We start from the raw sequence: 19,152 nt of genomic DNA, 5'->3' as shown, positions 1-19,152 counted from the left end.
ATTTTATTGATGTTAATGTTTTTATTTAAATGAATCAATGAGAAATAATTTTTACAGTTTGAGTTTTAGTTTCAAACATGCACTGGTAGAACTCCTATAAACAAAAGGCCTTTGGTGTCCTCAGTCATTTTTAAGAGTTTAGGGCTTCAAAGACCAAACAGCTTAAAACTGTGGATCTAGAATAGCTCTCCTGCCTTTTTTGTTTTCCAGGGCATTGGCTTTGGTGTAGCCAGTTGGTCCCATTGTTTCCTTACATGATTCAAGCTTGGCGATTACCAGAAGGTACCTCCATTGTACCCCATCAGGGGGTATGATGTCAGATTGCCCCTTGTGTGGGTTGGAGCTGACATTTTAGATCCCTGGATTGACTGCTGACAGGCAGATGGCACAGGAGGTTTTTCGCTTTGTAACAAATAAGTTATATGCTGGTGGATACATTGAGACTTTTCCTGTTTCCTTTAATTGGTAGCTTTTTAAAAATAGTTTTTAATTGGTTGTTGCCAGTACATAGGAATGCTGTTGATTTTTGTATGTTTTATCCTGCAGCCTTGCTGAGTCTTCCATTATTTCTAATCCATTTTCTTGAATTTCCTATGTAGACAGATATTTCAGCTATAAATAAATAAATAATGGCTGTTTTCTTTATTCATCTTCATAGTTATCTTTTGGGCTCACTAATGTGTTCAACATAATTTGGACAGAAGTAGTTACAATAGGAATTTTTCTCTTGTTCCTGATTTTTTTTTTTTTTTGTCATCATTGAGTGTTGTGTTTGTCACATGTTTTTGGTAGATGACTTTTTACCAGTTTAAATGTTTTTTTCCTATTTACTAAGAGTTTGTATTGTGAAGGATGTTAAATTTTATCAAATTTTTCATTTATTTGCTTCTGTTGAGATTATCAGATTAAGTCCTTTCATTATTTAATATGTTCATTTACACTAATAAATTTCCTAATGGAACACCATGTGTACATTTATTTAGGGTTTTGTGTGACTTACTAATACTTTTCCTTTCTCAATCACTGAGGGCAGGGTCCCCATGTTATTTATCATGTTATTTACCTGTTAACTCTTAGCAGGCATTCAATATGGAATAAGTTTTATGAGAAGAATGTCCAGTCCCTGATGTCTGTGTGTTGTATGTTGTCCTCAGTATACTTTCTTCCCTTGTCCTGCACTCAACGTAGGGAACTCTCAGACATGGTGTTTCTCCAAGGCTGATTTGAGGAGCCAGTGGGATGGATCACTTGAAACCTAAAATTTTGTTTTCATTCATTTAGTAAACAGACATGTAAAATTAGTTATGATTTCATGGAAATATTATAGTATTCTTAATGACAGCTTTTCTCTTAAAATGTTATAAGTTTGTGTTAGTTGGTCCTTGCTAACTTGCCACTAGTATAATTATAGTGTCTTGGTTAATGTATTTTTATTTTAATATGTGATTATTTACTTTATTGAATTTGCATTTTTTTTCCCCTTCTTTCTGTTGGAGTACATCCCTGCTTTGCTAAATTTACTGGCTCCAAAGTGCTCAGAAGTGTAAAAGTACGATATGGCGTTAACATACTATACTCACTCCCTGTGTGAGATGGAAAAACAATGTCCAGTGCACTGCTGTAGGTGGGAGGAGCTCACTGGGTGTTGTATGCTAAAAATGCCTTCTGAAGGCTGCCTATTGGCACATCCAGGAGAATTTGTCCACACATCTCTGCAGAGGCTCAACCACGTACTTTCAGAATTGAAACAGCACAGTTTTGAAAGCCGAATGTAGGCTATCAGGATTTCTTAAGACTGAATTGTAAAAATGGCTTAATAGCTAAGATTTTCACTCTTTCCTAACTCTTGATTTCTACACTTTTCAGAGAAATGAATCGATGCCATATCATTAGGTATGTTTTAAAACCACATCTATATGCTACAACACAACATAAGGAAATACTTTCCAGAAGCAAATCCAACCACAGAGTGGTTTAGAAACTACTCACCACAGAATCTCCAGCTGAGTGCCAACCACCACCATCTCCTAAGGCACATGTGAACCTTGAAAACAGTAAAATCTCTGGGTTCATGCTTTCTCCATGTACTCAGAACACCTGAAAGAAGCACTTTCTACCATTCCCAGTACTTAGGTTTGGGTATTTTCTATTTTAGTGAAATACAAAATAATTAAATAACTTGGCTAGAAGTGCAATCTGACCTACACTGAAGCTCAGCTACTGAGCTTTAATATTCATGTAGTATATATAAAATATATTAAACATAAAATGTATATTAAATGTATAATACATTATATGTTTATCATATTAATATATAATATATAATATTAATGTATTTATGTATAACATATAAATATAGGCTATATGTAATATATATAAGATGTATATAATAGAATATATAGAATTACATAGAATATATATTTTATACTATATAGAATACTATAGAATACTTAATATTACTTTAAAATATTGTGACAAGTATTTTTATTGAGCTGGAATCATTGCAGCCTGTGTTCTTAGATGGTCATGAGGAGGCCAGAGCATGCTGGAAGTCAGCAAGTGTGACTTTTTGATGGAGTAACTCTTGGGAGGTTCCTTGTTGCTATCAGCTTTTTTTTTTCTTTGCTTTTTTTTTCAGAATTGGGATATAATTTGCATACCATAAAATTTTGCCATTTTGAAGTGTACAGTGTAATGATTTTTAGTAAATTCGTAAGGTTTTACAACAGTCACCACTAATTCCAGAATATTTCATCGTTCCCGAAAGAAATCCCATACCTATTAAGCAGTCAGTTCCTACCCCAGTCTCTGGCAACCACCAGTCTGCATTCTGTCTCTGTGGATTTACCTATTGTGTGCATGTCATGTAAATGGAATTGTATAGTATATGGCCTTTGTGTCTGGCTTCTTTCACTAAGCACAATACTTTCAAGGTTTATCCATGAGATAACATGTATCCGTACTTTATTCCTTTTGTGGTTGAATAAAATTCCATTGTATGGATATACTACATTTTATTTATTCATTCATCAGCTGATAGACATTTAGATTGTTTTCACTTTTTGGCTTTTATGAATAATGCTGGTATGAATATTTGTGTGCAAGCTTCTGTATGAATGTGTTTCTTATGAACATATGGTACCCATGGTACCATGGGCTAGGTCATATGTTCACTCTGTGTTTCACTTTTTGAAGAACTGCCAGACTGTTTTCAAAGGCAGTTGGTATCATTTTACATCCCTACCAGTCCCATTTTTTTCTGCATCTCTATCAACACATGTTATGTTTTGCCTTTTTCCCTCTTTTAATAACTTCTTTTTTTTCTTTTAGACTTATTTATTTGAGAGAGAGAGCTCAAGCATGCACATGTTGGGGGAGGGCCAGAGGGAGAGAGAGAGAATCTCAAGTAGACTCCACACTGCATATGGAGCCCAACACAGGGCTTGACCTCATTACCACGAGATCATGATGTGAGCAAGACCAAGGGTCAGATGCTTAACCGAATTAGCCATCCAGGCACCATTCCCCCCTTTTAATGATAGCCACACCTAATACGTGTGAAATGGTGTTTCATTGTGTTTGTGATTTGCATTTTCTAAATGCCCAAAGATACTGATTATCTTGCCATGTGCTTTTTGACCATTGTGTCTCTTCTTTGGGAATATATGTATTCACATTCTTTGCCCACTTTTCATCAGATTATCTGCCTTTTTATTATTTCATTGCAAGAGTTCTTCAAATATTCTGAATATAAATTTTTTTTTAGAGTGTGAACGGGTGGGGGGTGGGGCAGACACAGTAGGAGTGAGAATCTCGAGCAGGCTCCATACCTACTGTGGATGCAGGGCTCAGTCTCATGACCCTGAGATCTTGACCTGAGCTGAAATCAAAAGTCAGTTGCTTAACTGACTGAGCCACCCACAAATGCTCCTGAATATAGATTTCTTATCAGCTATATGATTTGCAAAAATATCCTCCCATTCTGTGGGTTAGCTTTTTCTTGAGTGTCCTTTGATGCACAGAATTTTAAAATTTTAATGGAATCAGATGTCTCTCTATTTTGATGCTGGTTCTTTTGGTGTCATCTCTAAGAAACCATTGCCTTATCTAAAGAGAGGAAGATTTACTCGTATATTTTCTTCTGAGAATTTTATAGACAGCTCTTGATTTAGGTCTGATCCATTTCTAATTAATTTTTGTAGATAACGAGGAAGGAGTCCAGATTCATTCTTTCGCATGTAGATATCTAGTTGTCCTAGCACTATTTGTTTAAAAAAATAATTTTTTCCTTCATTGAATGGTCTTAGCACTGTCAGTGCTATTCTGTTGACCTCTATATGTCTATCCCTATGCCAGAGAAAATTCTCCTCTATTATTCATTTGTTGAGTGTTTTTATCATGAAAGAGTATTAGATTTTGGGTTTTTTCCTGTATCTATTGAAATGATTATAATTAATTATATAAAAATACATGTTTATGTATTTATATAAATTGTCATATGCATATAAAACTTTATTGTGCTTATATCCTTTTGCTTGCTTTAGATTTAGTTTACTATTCTTTCACTAGATTCTTTTTTTCCTTTTACTAGATTCTTAAGGTGAAAATTTTAGTTGTTTTGAGATCTGCCTTTTTTTTTTTTTAAATGAAGGCACTTATACCCATGAACTTGCCTCTCTGAGCACTGTTTTTACAGCATCCCATAAGTTTTGATATATTGTGTCTTAATTTTCATTCATCTCAAAGTATTTTCTCATTTATCTTGTGATTTCTTCTTTGACTTACTGATTTTTTAGGAGTATGTTGCTTAATATCCATACAATATATGAGTCTCCCAAATTTCCTTTTGTTACTGTTTTCCACTTCCATTGTGGTCAGAGAAGATATTTCGTATGATTTTTAAGCCTTTTAGATTTGTTGAGAATCATTTTATGACCTAACTCTCTCTATCCTGAAGAATGTTTCATGTGCTCTTGAGAAGAATGAGTATTTTGTTGTGTTGAGTGTTATATAGATATTGATGTGGGATTGCAAGTGAACAGTCAAGAAAGAATTCTTGAAACATTTTCAGTACAAAAAGGTGCTTTCTGTCCACTGGGACAGGACCTGTGGGCATCTTGAAATAGTTGTACTTTTTCTGTATGAAGCTGCTGGTTATATGCTTAATGTTCAAGGGAGAGGGGACATACTGTGAGTATTAAATCATAAATATTTCTTCAAATTTCTACTCGTAAAACTACTGCTGCAAGATTTCTCTTGTGCTTCTCATTCAGTTTGATATTAAATGTTGGTGAGATGTACAGGCAGTCATGAGACTTTTTAAGAATGTAGCAACCAGCACTTAATTTAATCCTTATCAAAATTATGCGGGTCATAGGTCAGCCTTCTGGGCTAAAGGTGAAAATTTTTAAGCTTCTATCCTGCATTGGATGTCTGGTTTTGTGTAACATTAAACTAGGAAGTTCAAAATTCTGCCTTAGCATTCACTTTCTGCTTATGCAAAGGTGAGATCTTAGAGCCTTCTCAAATCTTTCCTGAGATTATGCAGGATACTAGGAATGTGCCTGGTCTTCTAGATTTCCAGGAAAATGTTGGAACTTTTCAGAGTCCCTGTGGATGTGTCATTCCTCAGCTTTCCTTTTGAGCTCCTTGGCTAGTCCCTTGTTCACCCCAGCTCTGCTACTCATTATCTCAGACTGACTGATTCAGCGAACATACCTAAGGAGAAGCCTTTAGCATTAAAAGTGACTCAGTGAAGTTGAGTAAAGATGAGCCTTTTGAGTGGGGTCTTCTAAGGTACCACTAACCAGGTCAAATAATGATTTCCTTTTGGGAATGAGGCTTTCAAAGATCTCCAGCCGCACTCTGCTCACTTTGGTCCTGGGAGTGCATGCTTGTTTTTTGTTTTGTTTTGTTTTTCAAGGTTGCTGCAGAGCTGGAGAGCAGAAGATGAGACTAGAATAAGTTAAAAATGCCAGAAGATTGAGATGTTTGCCATGACTACATGCAGCCAGAATTTCTACAAGCCTTTGGTTAACTTCCAGAGTACCCCAAAAATTGGTTCTGACACATTTTGCCATTTTTTACATTTTCATGGAGGTACACATTTCTGGAGGTCCTTACTCTGCCATTTTCATTAGCATCACCACTCTTTTTTTTTTTTTTTAAGATGTTTCTTATTTATTCATGAGAGATACAAAGAGAGACAGAGACATAGGCAGAGGGAGAAGTAGGCTCCCTGCGGGGAGCCTGATGTGGGACTTGTATTCTCAGACCCCGGGGTCATGCTCTGATCCGAAGGCAGACACTCAGCTGCTAAGCCACCCAGACATACCACCACTCTCAGTTTTTTTGTTTTTTTAAATTTTATTTATTCATGAGAGATAGAGAGAGGCAGAGACACAGGCAGAGGGAGAAGCAGGCTCCCTGTGGGTAGCCCAATAGGGGATTCAATCCCAGGACCCCGGGATCATAATCTGAGCTGAAGGCAGACACTTAACCACTATGCCACCCAGGCATCCCGGCCACTCCCAGTTTTTAAATGGAGGGTCAGGGACTGAGATTCTGAGGTACCCATGGGGCGAGGGAGCAGTCATGTAAAATTTCTAATAGTGATGTTGAATCATTTCTTGTTAGTTGATCAAGAATAAACGTCTTTAGCTTTGCTGTTATTATGTAATAATTCAGATTTGGCACAATGAAATGAGTAGTGAAATCATTTTTTCATTCTTTTAGAAACTTAAATATAAGACTGTTTTGGAATTTTTTTAAATTTTGTTGAGAAGAAGAAATTGGGAGAAATTCTGAGGGTTTTTTTTTGTTTTGTTTTGCTTTGGTTTTTGTTTGTTTGTTTTGTTTTGTTTTTGGTTGGAGTCCAGTGCCTTGGGTAGTATTGCAAATGTTTTCTTATTATATGATATTAAAAAAAATGCCTGTTTTTTTTTCTTGTGGTTTACATTTTCAGGGTACCTTTGATGATTACTTGGAGTTATTCCTTCAGTTTGGTTATGTGAGCCTTTTCTCCTGCGTTTACCCATTAGCAGCTGCCTTTGCTGTGCTAAATAACTTCACTGAAGTTAATTCAGATGCCTTAAAAATGTGCAGAGTCCTCAAACGACCATTCGCAGAACCTTCAGCCAATATTGGTGTATGGCAGGTAATTATTTGAGAAAAAAAATTATTCCTTTGGAAAATAAATATCAAAGTGGGGCATTATGATTAAAAATAAAAGTGCTAAGGAGAGATTTGTGAAAACTGGATGTTATCTCTCTTTTTTTTTTTTTTTTTTTTGCCACAAACTAGCTTTGTGACTTTAGTTACTAATTTTTTCTGGACCTTGCTTTCCTTGTTTTTAAAGTTTGGGATGGGGTAGGGGAGATAAATTATGATTTCCTATGACCCCTTTCCGGTGCAAAATTCTGATAGTTTTCTAGGAAATTAGCCAGCTGGGACTTCACCCACTGGGTAATAATGAGACCCTTGTCACTGCAGTGTCAGTGCAGATCATGTAGAGAGCCTGGACTTCCACTCTTACCCAGTAATAATGAGGTTCCTTTTCCAGTTTCTGCTGGAGTGGTCTCAGAGAAAGCCCAATGGAAAGTCAGACCTTTCACCATCACCCAGCACAGCAGAGGCCACATGGGAGTACACCTGTGGCACTTGTACCCCTCCTAGCTAAAGAGGTATCAGTGAGGGGCCTGGTGGGAAGCCAGAAGTCTGATCCCTGTCCAGCAATAATAAGGACCCCATGCCCCACCTTGGGTGTCAGCAGTGTCCAATGGGCAGCCTAACAAGTTGTTGTTTCTTCTTTCCATGCTGGAGTGGTGCTATAGCAACCAAATAAAACAAAAGTTTTAAGTAACATACAGAATCTTGTAACATCAAAAATGTCCAGGTTTTTATTAAAAAAAAAAAAATCATCATACCAAGAACAAGGATGGTAAAAAAAAAAAAAGGGGGTGGCATAGTCACTTTAATGATGGAGCCATCAAGGTGACAGATGTTAGAAATATCAAAGATTTTAAAGCAGCCTTGATAAATACACCTAAAACAGATGGAAAAATAGAATATTTCAGCAAAGAAATAGAAGATATAAAGGAGAGGCAAATAGATATTTTGGAAGTGAATAATACAATTAAAATAAACTTAGTGGATGAGTGCAATAGCAGAATGAAAGTAGAGGAAAGATCAGAAATTGGAAAACAGACCCAATAGAATGATTCAATCTGAATAGCAGAGAAAAAATAGACTGACAAAGTAAATACAACCTCAGAGACCTGTATGACTATAATAAAAGATCTAACATTCCTGTTGTCCCAGTAAGAGAGAAGAAAGGATGAGCTAGAAAATACTTGAAATAATAATGACCAACATTTTTTGATTTGGCAAGAGAACTAAAACTCCAGATACAAGAAACTGAGTGAATCGCAAACAGGATAAGTCCCCCAAAGTGCATGCCAAACACATCATAATTAAACATATGAAAACTAAAGACAAAGAAAAACTTGAAAGCAGCAAGAAGAGAAATGGCATTCTATCAACCGATAGGAGACCATTAGAATGATAGCTAATTTCTCATCAGAAACCCTGGAGGCCGGAGGAAAGTGGCATAGTACTTTTCAAACACTTAAAGAAAGGTACTTTTTTTTTTTTTTTAAAGATTTTATTTATTCATGAGAGACAGAGAAAGAGAGAAAGGCAGAGACACAGGCAGAGGGAGAAGCAGGCAGAGAGAGAGAGAGAGAGAGAAAGAGAGAGGCAGAGACACAGGGAGAGGGAGAAGCAGGCTCCATGCAGGAAGCCCGATGTGGGACTCGATTCCGGGACCCTGGGATCACACCCTGAGCCAAAGGCAGACGCTCAACCACTGAGCCACCCAGGCATACCAGAAAAGTACTGCTAATACAGAATCCTATATACAGAGAAATATCCTTCAAGAATGAAGGGAAAATCAAGACAGTCTCAGCTGAATGAAAATTAAGAGAATTTCTTGCCAGAATACCTATCCTAAAAGAATAGCTAAAAGAAGTTCTCTAAACAAGGAAATGATAAAAGAAGGGACCTGGAAACATTAGGAAGAAAAACCATGGTAAGCAAAAATAGGAATAAGTATATTAGACTTTCCCTGTCTTGAGTATTTAAAGTTATATTTGAGAATTGAAACAAAAATTATAACACTAATGATTCTAAGTATATGTAGAGAAAATATTAAGATACTATACAGAATGATAAAAGGAGGCGAAGTTTCTATACATCACTCAAACTGATAAATGATGACACAAGTAGACAGAATATAGATAGATAGATAGATAGCTTCCAGCTTACAATGGTTCAAATTATGATTTTTTGACTTTACAATAGTATGAAAGCAATAGATATTCAGTAGAAACCATACCTCAAGTTTTGAATTTGGATCTTTTCCCAAGCCCAAGGTATGCAGTATGATTCTTTCTCATGAGGCAGCAAGCTGCAGCTCCCAGTTAGCCACATAGCCACGAGGGTAAACAACAGATACACTGAGAACCATTCTGTACCCACAGAATGTTTTTACTTTCAATACAATGTTCAACAAACTACATGAGATATTCAACACTTTATTACAAAACAGCCTTTATGTTAGATGATTTTGCCTAGCCATAGGCTAATCTAGGTGTTCTGAGCACGTTTAATGTAAGCTAGGCTAAGCTATGATAATTTGGTAAATTAGGTGTATTAAATGCATTTTTGTCTTATGATATTTTTAATTTATAGTGGATTTTTTGGGACATAACTGCTCCTAAGTCAAGGAAGATCTACCCAGACACACACACAATATAATATGTAATGTATATAATATATAGTAATATTGTATTACACATGTAAAGCATATACATAATCGGTGTGTTTGTATGTATATATATGTAGAATACATATGTATGTGTAGTATATATAGGTAATACCTAGAACAACCACGGAAAAGCTGTATAAAAGATACATTCAAAAACAGATAAGTCAAAATGTAGTTCTAAAAGATGTTCAAGTAACCTGTAGTAAGGCATGAAAAATAAAACACAGAAATGAAAAAACAGAGGGAACAAATGGAAAACAAAGAAGTGATCAAGTCCTAACGTATCAATAATTATATTAACTTTAGAAGGTCTAAAGATACCAGTTAAAGACAGATACTGGCAGAGCAGATTAAGACACATAACCCAACTGTATGCTGTCTGTATGTCTGTCAGTTCAAACATAATGATATAAGCAAGGCAAAGCTAAAAGGAAAAAAAAAAGGTATGTATGGAAGGAAATGTTAATCAGAAGAAAGCAGGAGTGGTTATATTAATATCACCTAAAGTAGACTTCAGAGCAAAGAAAATTACTCGAAAGGAACATTCTATGATGATAAAAGGGTAAAATTACCAAGAAGACATAGCAGTCTTACTGCGTATGCACTGAACAACAAAGTTTTAAAATACGTGAACCCAAATTTATAGAACTGAAAGAAGTAGATAAATCCACAACGATTGGAGACTTCAACATTCTTCTCATGATTGACAGAACAAGGGATAGAAAGTCAGCAAGGATATAGAGGAATTCAACCATCAGATACAGAATCTAATCTGTATTACAGAGCACTCTTCTCAACAAGTAGACTAACACATTCAAGTGCTTATGGGACATTCATCCTGGGGAAACAAACTTTAAAAATTGAAATCCTATATAGTATGTTCTCTGACTACAGTGGAATCAAACCAGAAATCAGTAGCAGAAAGACAATAGGAAAATCTCTAGACATGTGAAGATTAAAATGACACACTTCTTAAATAATCATAGGTCAAAGAGAAAGTGTCAAATGAACTCAGAAGACAAATTGAAAACAAAAAGCATATCAAAGTTGATGAGACACAGCTAAAGCAGTGATAACAGGGAAATTTGTAGCCCTAAATGCATACGTTGGAAAAGAGGAAAATGTTTCAGATGATAAACTCCTACTTAGGAAACTAGAAACAACAAAAGAAACAGAAATAAGAAAATAATAGAGTACAAATCGATGAAATGAAAAAACAGAAAAATAATAGAGAAGATTAATGAAACAAAGAGTTAGTCTTTGGAAAAATCAATATAATTGACAGACCTCTAGCAGGACTGAAACCAGAAAGAAGGAACAACCAGAATAAAAATGAAACAGCAGGTATCACTACAGACCCTTCAGATATCAAAAGTATAAAAGGGAATATTAAGAGCAACTCTACACAAATAAATTTGACAACTTGGATAAAATGGACCAATTCCTCCAAAGCACAAATTACTAGAAAACTTGCCCAAATATGAAGTAGATAATTTGAATAGCTCCATAAGTGTAAGGAAATTGAATATGTAATTACAAATTTCCAAAAAAGAAGTGCCCTGGCCCAAATGATTTCACTGACAAATTCTAAGATTTAAAGAAGAATTAACCCCAGTTTTACACAATTTCTTCCAGAAAACAGAGAAGGGAGGAGTGTTTCCCAATTCATTTTATGAAGCTGGTATCAGTGTGATAGAAAACCAGATAGAGTACAAAAAAGGAAAACAACAAACCAATATCCCTTGTGAATAAATATAAAAAACATCTTAATAAACTGTTAGTAAATAGAATTCAGCAATCTGTAAAAAGAAGTATATACCATGACAAGTGGGTTTTAGTCCAGGGATGCCATCCTGGTTCAACATTAGAAAATTAATCAGTGCAATCTACCATATTAATATTCTGAAAAGGAAAAACAACATGGTTATGTCAATCAATACATAAAAAGCATTTGATAGAGTCCAACATTCATTTTTGAAAACTCTCAGAGGAATAGAATATTTCTAATATTTCTTCAACTTGGATAAGGAATATCTATTTTTAAAAAACTAAAGCTAAAACCATACCTATTGGTGAAAGACTGAATGCTTTCCTTCTAAGATTAGGAGCAATGCAAGGATATCCACTCTCACTACCCTTATTGAACATAGTACTAGAAGTTCGAAGTCGCATACTAAAACCAGTGATGTCTCCAGTTTACCCACTAGCTGACCTCAGGTGTATGAGCAAATACAATCAAAGTCAGCTAAGACCAGAAGAATTGCTGGGTTGAGCACATCCTAAATTGTCCATCTGCAGAAGCATGAGCTAAATAAATGGCTTTTGAAGCCACAGAGTTGGGGGTGGTTGGTTATTTAGTAATGACTAACTGATAAAGGAAGACTCAGCACTCGTAATATATTAGTTCTCTTAATTTATAAATTTACAAATTCACAAATGTAGCACCATCCCAGCCAAAGTTTTTCTTTTAATTAGATAAACTTGTTGTCAAGTTCACAGGGAAAAATAAATAGAATAGCAAGAAAACTCTAAAGAAGAATAGGGACACTTATCACATATTAAAATGTGTTGTATAGCTTCAGTTATTAAAGGCATTAGTAGACAATCAGACCAGTGGACCAGAATAGAAAGTCCAGAGATGCACAGTATGATATAGGTGAAATTTCAATTCAGTAAGGGAAATGATTTTCCACTAATAGCATTGAGAAAACTAGATATTCAGATGGCGGGGAGTGGAGAGTTTGCTCTTCTAAAGTTAAAAGAAGACAAGACAGGACACAAAACAGGAGCAAATATTTATAATATGTATGTCTGTTAGAGGAATTGTATTCAGATTAAGAACTCTTACAACTCAATGAGACATTTCAGCCACTAAAAACATGGACAATGATTTGAAGAAGTACTTCACCAAAAGTCATATGCAAATGGCCAATGAACTCATGAAAAGATTCATATTACCAGGAAAATGCAAATGAAAACCACAGGATAGCAAAACATGCTCATTTTTAAATTTAAGAAGACCCATGGAATGAAGTGTCAACAATGATATTTAATAACTGGAACTCTCAGACATTGCTGGTGAGAAAGTATAATGATGCCGTCACTTTGCAGAATGAGATGGATATTTGTTAAAAAGTTAAACATATGCCTGCATACCCCCAGCAATCTGCTCCTGATACCCAGGAGAAGTGAGAGAATATGTCCATTTCAAAACTGCACAAGTGGCTTCTGCATCCTGGTGCTGCGTCGTCGCGGAGCCCGTGCGGTCCTGTAGCCGAGATGCCGGAGGAAACCCAGACCCAGGATCAGCCGATGGAGGAGGAGGAGGTGGAGACGTTCGCCTTCCAGGCGGAAATCGCCCAGTTGATGTCCCTCATCATCAACACGTTCTACTCGAACAAGGAGATCTTCCTCCGGCAGCTGATTTCCAACTCGTCGGACGCTTTGGACAAAATCAGATACGAGAGCTTGACCGATCCCAGTAAGCTAGATTCTGGGAAGGAGCTGCACATTAACCTCATTCCGAACAAGCAAGATCGAACCCTGACCATCGTGGACACCGGCATTGGCATGACGAAGGCCGACCTGATCAATAACCTGGGTACCATCGCCAAGTCGGGGACCAAGGCATTCATGGAGGCCTTGCAGGCTGGCGCAGATATTTCCATGATTGGCCAGTTTGGCGTCGGGTTTTATTCTGCCTACCTGGTGGCTGAGAAAGTGACGGTGATCACCAAGCATAACGACGACGAGCAGTATGCCTGGGAGTCTTCTGCTGGAGGGTCGTTCACGGTTAGGACGGATACAGGTGAACCTATGGGTCGTGGAACAAAGGTTATCCTGCATCTGAAGGAAGACCAGACTGAGTATCTGGAGGAGAGGAGGATAAAGGAGATTGTGAAGAAACATTCTCAGTTCATTGGCTACCCCATTACTCTCTTTGTGGAGAAGGAACGTGATAAAGAAGTCAGTGACGATGAGGCTGAAGAAAAGGAGGAGAAAGAGGAAGAAAAAGAAAAGGAAGAGAAAGAGTCTGATGATAAACCTGAAATAGAAGATGTTGGTTCGGATGAGGAGGAGGAGGAAAAGAAGGATGGAGACAAGAAGAAAAAGAAGAAGATCAAGGAGAAGTACATTGACCAGGAAGAGCTGAACAAAACCAAGCCTATTTGGACCAGGAACCCTGACGACATCACCAACGAAGAATATGGGGAATTTTATAAGAGCTTGACCAATGACTGGGAAGATCACTTGGCAGTGAAGCATTTTTCAGTTGAAGGACAGCTGGAGTTCAGAGCCCTTCTCTTTGTGCCAAGACGTGCTCCCTTTGACCTATTCGAGAACAGAAAGAAAAAGAACAATATTAAGCTGTACGTTCGCAGAGTTTTCATTATGGATAACTGCGAGGAGCTGATCCCTGAGTATCTGAATTTCATTAGAGGTGTGGTGGACTCTGAAGATCTTCCTCTAAATATTTCCCGTGAGATGTTGCAGCAAAGCAAAAGTTTGAAAGTTATCAGAAAAAATTTGGTCAAAAAGTGCTTGGAACTTTTCACCGAACTGGCTGAAGACAAAGAGAACTACAAAAAGTTTTACAAGCAGTTCTCGAAAAACATCAAGCTGGGAATACATGAAGATTCTCAAAATCGGAAGAAGCTGTCAGAGCTGTTACGATACTACACGTCGGCTTCTGGTGATGAGATGGTTTCTCTCAAGGATTATTACACTAGAATGAAGGAAAACCAGAAACACATCTATTACATCACAGGTGAGACCAAGGACCAGGTAGCAAACTCTGCCTTTGTGGAGCGTCTTCGGAAGCATGGCCTGGAAGTGATCTATATGATCGAACCCATCGATGAGTACTGTGTCCAACAGCTTAAGGAATTTGAGGGGAAGACATTGGTGTCAGTCACCAAAGAGGGTTTGGAACTTCCAGAAGACGAAGAAGAGAAGAAGAAACAGGAGGAGAAAAAAACAAAGTTTGAAAATCTGTGCAAGATCATGAAGGACATCTTGGAGAAAAAAGTAGAAAAGGTGGTCGTGTCAAACCGATTGGTGACCTCCCCATGCTGCATTGTCACAAGCACATATGGCTGGACGGCAAATATGGAGAGAATCATGAAGGCCCAAGCCTTAAGAGACAACTCCACCATGGGTTACATGGCAGCAAAGAAGCACCTGGAGATAAACCCTGACCACTCCATCATCGAGACCTTACGGCAGAAGGCAGAGGCCGACAAGAACGACAAGTCTGAAAGATCTGGTCATCCTGCTCTATGAAACCGCTCTCCTGTCCTCCAGCTTCAGTCTGGAAGATCCCCAGACACATGCTAACAGGATCTACAGGATGATCAAGCTTGGGCTCGGTATCGACGAAGATGACCCCACAGCTGACGATAGCAGTGCTGCGGTGAGTGAGGAGATGCCGCCCCTCTAAGGTGATGACGACACGTCACGCATGGAAGAAGTCGATTAAGTGCTGCCCTGAGAATTACTTGTATATGTATTCAATACTTTATCTTCATTCCCTCTGATAATATATTTTCAAGGATGTTTTTCTTTATTTTTGTTAACATTTTAAGAATCTGTAAGGCATGACAATATAGCTACTTAAGGGGAAGATAAGATTTCTTTTTGTTTGAGTGTGATACTGTGACGTGTAGGAACTAAAGCTTGGCTAGTTTTTCTTTCTTAGTCCCATGCTGGCTTATTTTAACCGGACAAGGTAACATATGTTGTAAGGTGTACGTAACCTAATGTTAGCCGTGTGGTCTCAAGTGTGGATTCCGTAGTAAGACCAAGTGTTTTTTTGTCACTGAGGTGTTCTGAGCTGTACCTTGATGTGTAAAAGAAGAAATACTGGTTAAAACAACTTTCATCTTCTAGGATCTACTTTTTAAATCTTCTGTCCCTTGTAGTTCTCAACTGCATGTACCAGGCCTCTAGAAACTAGTAGTGAAACTGAACCAACTGGATGGGAGTAGCCATGGATAGGGCTTGTTTTCCAAAGAAGAGCATTGTTTAGAGTAGCGAAATTCTAAGCCTCTTTAGGCATGTTGTAAAGCTGTTCAAGAAGTAACTCCACAAGTTTTGTGAGTGAAAATGTGTAGTGCTCAAGTCACATTCTGCTTTAAGAGGTTGTAACAAATACAAACAAATTAAAAAAAAAAACAAAAAAAACTGCACAAGTATGTCTATGGTAACTTCATTCACAGTAGTCCCAAACTGGAAACAACCCAATGTGCCATCAGTAGGTAAATGGATAAAAGATTGTGGTATAGTCATAAAATGGAATACTACTAAGCAATAAGAAAGGAAAGAATTACATATACATACACACACATATATGCAAATATATAGTATGGATCAATCTCAAAACCATTACAGTGGGTGAAAGAAGCATATATGAAAGAGTATATACTGTATGATTTCAATTCTTTGACATTCCAGAGCCTACAAAAAGTGACAAAAAGCAGGTCTATGTTTGTTTGGGGCCAGTTGTGAAGAGGAAGATAGATTTCAAAGGGTCATAAAGAATCTTCTGGGGGAAATGGAAATGTTCTGTATCTTGTTTGTAGTGGTGATTTCACAGGTAAATACATCTATCAAAACTTAATGAAGTATATACCTTCAATGAATGCAGTTTATTACACATAAATTATAACTCAATATAGCTGTATTTGAAAATCACATTTTATGATAAATGTATTAAAATACAGGAAGCCAGTGCTTATAGGAGAGTAAACCTGGTTAACCCTGTGGAGTGCAGCTTGGCATTATGTATCAAAATTATGAATGCATGGTACTTTAGGAATAATTTAATATTAATTATTAATATTTAATAATTTTTAATATCCTAATTTTACACTTGTTAAATTATGTATTTACATGATGACTGATTGGAGCATTGTTTGTAGCAGCAACAAATGCACACCAATAAAGAAGTAGTAAAATAAATTCTGGTACATCTGTGAAATAAAATATTTAAGCAGTTGTGACAAAGAATGGAAGAATTCTTTGAGTTCTGATGTAGAATATTCTTCAAGACATTTTAAGTGACAAAAGCAAGGGCCCTGACAGGGTAAGAAAAGGCATATACATTCAAGTTTGCTTATATTTGTATGTAAAGTATTTGGAAAGGTACAAAAGAAATTAATAATAGTGATCATTTTGTAGGGAGAACAGGAGCTGGTGAGGGAGGTAAGGGGTACACAAGGACAAGGAGACTCTTCACTTTATACTTGAGTGTTTCAATTCTGAGCCATGTGAATATAATCATTAATAAATAAATAAATAATTGAAGTTATGTAAAGAGAAGGTAAACAAAGCCCTGAGTAGGTTTGGAAAACTATGGAAAAATAATCAGATTACCAAAGGATTTCTAAAATAAAAGCAGAAATTCTCCATGAAACAAGAAATTTATTCAGTTTGGATTCAATCATGTTTTGTTTTGCTTCTTTTTAAATTTTAATTTCTAACAGTATTGTATTTCTTAGAATTAGTGGGACTTTTTAATGATTTTTTAAAAAATTGAAATGCAGTTGACCTACAGTGTTACATTTGTTTTGGGTGTGCAACATAGAGATTGGACAAGTCTGTATGTTACCTTGTGTTCACCACAAGTGTAGCTCCCACCTGTCACCATACAACACTATTACAATACCATTGATTGTATTCCCTGTGCTGTGCCTTTCATCCCCATGACTTCTTCATTCTGTAACTGGAAGCCTATATCTCCCACTCCCAGTGGTTATTAAGTAATGGTCAATTATTATACATTAAAGGAAAGAAAGAGCAATCAAGCAGTGGTCACATTTCCACAGTCAGTATTCAGTAGTGTACTATGAGACTCCTTCATGGGATCTTGGATCAGTCTGTTGAGCAGCTCAGCAGGGCATCTGTATTTTTTTAAAGTCCTCCAAGTAAATGCCATTAGAAAAGGATCACTGTAACGGTGCCTCAGGTACAGCTGAACCAGATGTGGTGTGTGATGTGTCAAAGTAGGGCAATCACAAAATAAAGTCTATTTGAAATCATATCTGTTTTTGAATGTGAAACATTTTTTTCTGGTGGCCTCATTTTAGATTCCCTTTAGATATGAGTAGAGTAACTTTAACAGCGTACTCCTCTAGGCTTTATTCCAAATCCTCAGGTCCCTGGCCACCTCCAGTTGGGAAGGTAGAACATACTGCTTTGTATAGACAAGCCAAAGTATCTAAAATACCTTGTAACAGCATGGCTTTTTTTAAACTAAAGAAAATCACGGCTTTATAGAGAAAAGGTTTAAAATGCTCTTAGAATATTTACAACGAGGGAAAGGCTTTTTCTTTGATTTTAGATAATATGAAAAAGATGAGGAAATATGGAAGAGGTCATTGTGGTTTTTAATTTCACATTTTTTTCCCTTTTAGTTGGCTTTTGAAACCATGAGTGTTATATCTGTGGTCACCAACTGTGCTCTAATTGGAATGTCACCACAAGTGAATGCCCTATTTCCAGAGTCAAAATTGGACCTCATTTTGATTGTAGTAGCAGTGGAGGTAAGTGACAGTTTTAACCTGTTTTAAATAGTCTCCACATCAGATACCTCTGTTAAAACAGAGATGACCTAAAGCAGTGATGTCCCTGACTGTCAATGACTAGCAATTTAGTGATATGCATTTCCTGGTTCAGGTAATGGAAAGATGTGAGGTTTGAGGCTGTGCATTTCTGGTTGTGCAGATATGAAAAAGTCACCATGGTGCAGACAGGAAACTAACATTTCCAGTCATTGTACTGACTTGTCCAATGCTGAGCAGATAAATCCTATTTGAAATAGAATTCTGTAGATTTAATATATTTTTAGCCTCTTCTAGGGATCGTAATTTCTACTTAAGCAAATAACTCATAAGAAATGCTTTTTTTTTTTTTTTTTTTTAAAGATTTATTTATTTATCATAGACAGAGGCAGAGACACAGGAGGAGGGAGAAGCAGGCTCCATGCCGGGAGCCTGACATGGGACTCGATCCTGGGACTCCAGGATCACGCCCTGGGCCAAAGGCAGGCGCTAAACCGCTGAGCCACCCGGGGATCCCCAAGAAATGCTTTTTGATTAACAGATTAAATCTCATTAGTAACAGGTGTGGAATTGTGAAACTCTGAAACACCAAAATGTATAACAGGAAGGCTTGTAATTTCACATACAAAGTACAAGTAGGCTGTGTACTTTCTAGGTTTTCATTTTGTTTATCATGTTTCTGAACGTGGCTTACTATAACATTAGGAAAATTTAGCACTGATCAATGGCAAATGGGAGAATTTGCAGGAATTTTTTATTGCTAGT

At 36.8% G+C, this 19,152-nt stretch overlaps 1 protein-coding gene and 1 pseudogene across 3 annotated transcripts in view; both read left to right on the top strand.

The window, feature by feature from the left end:
* Nucleotides 1–19,152, top strand: part of ANO10 (anoctamin 10) — a 228,650-nt gene that overhangs the window by 44,942 nt on the left and 164,556 nt on the right. For all 3 annotated transcript variants that reach the window (XM_072793564.1, XM_072793563.1, XM_072793562.1), the window contains 2 exons: nucleotides 6,965–7,156; nucleotides 18,241–18,369. In XM_072793564.1, the coding sequence (XP_072649665.1) occupies nucleotides 6,965–7,156; nucleotides 18,241–18,369 (321 nt within the window). The remainder of the gene's footprint in view (nucleotides 1–6,964; nucleotides 7,157–18,240; nucleotides 18,370–19,152) is intronic.
* On the top strand, nucleotides 8,647–15,456 carry LOC140614323 (heat shock protein HSP 90-alpha pseudogene; annotated as a pseudogene).

This window comes from Canis lupus, chromosome 22 (assembly GCF_048164855.1).
Source record: "Canis lupus baileyi chromosome 22, mCanLup2.hap1, whole genome shotgun sequence".
Lineage (NCBI taxonomy): Eukaryota > Metazoa > Chordata > Mammalia > Carnivora > Canidae > Canis > Canis lupus.
The sequence above is the reverse complement of the archived record's forward strand: the minus strand, read 5'-3'. Positions and strand labels throughout refer to the sequence as shown.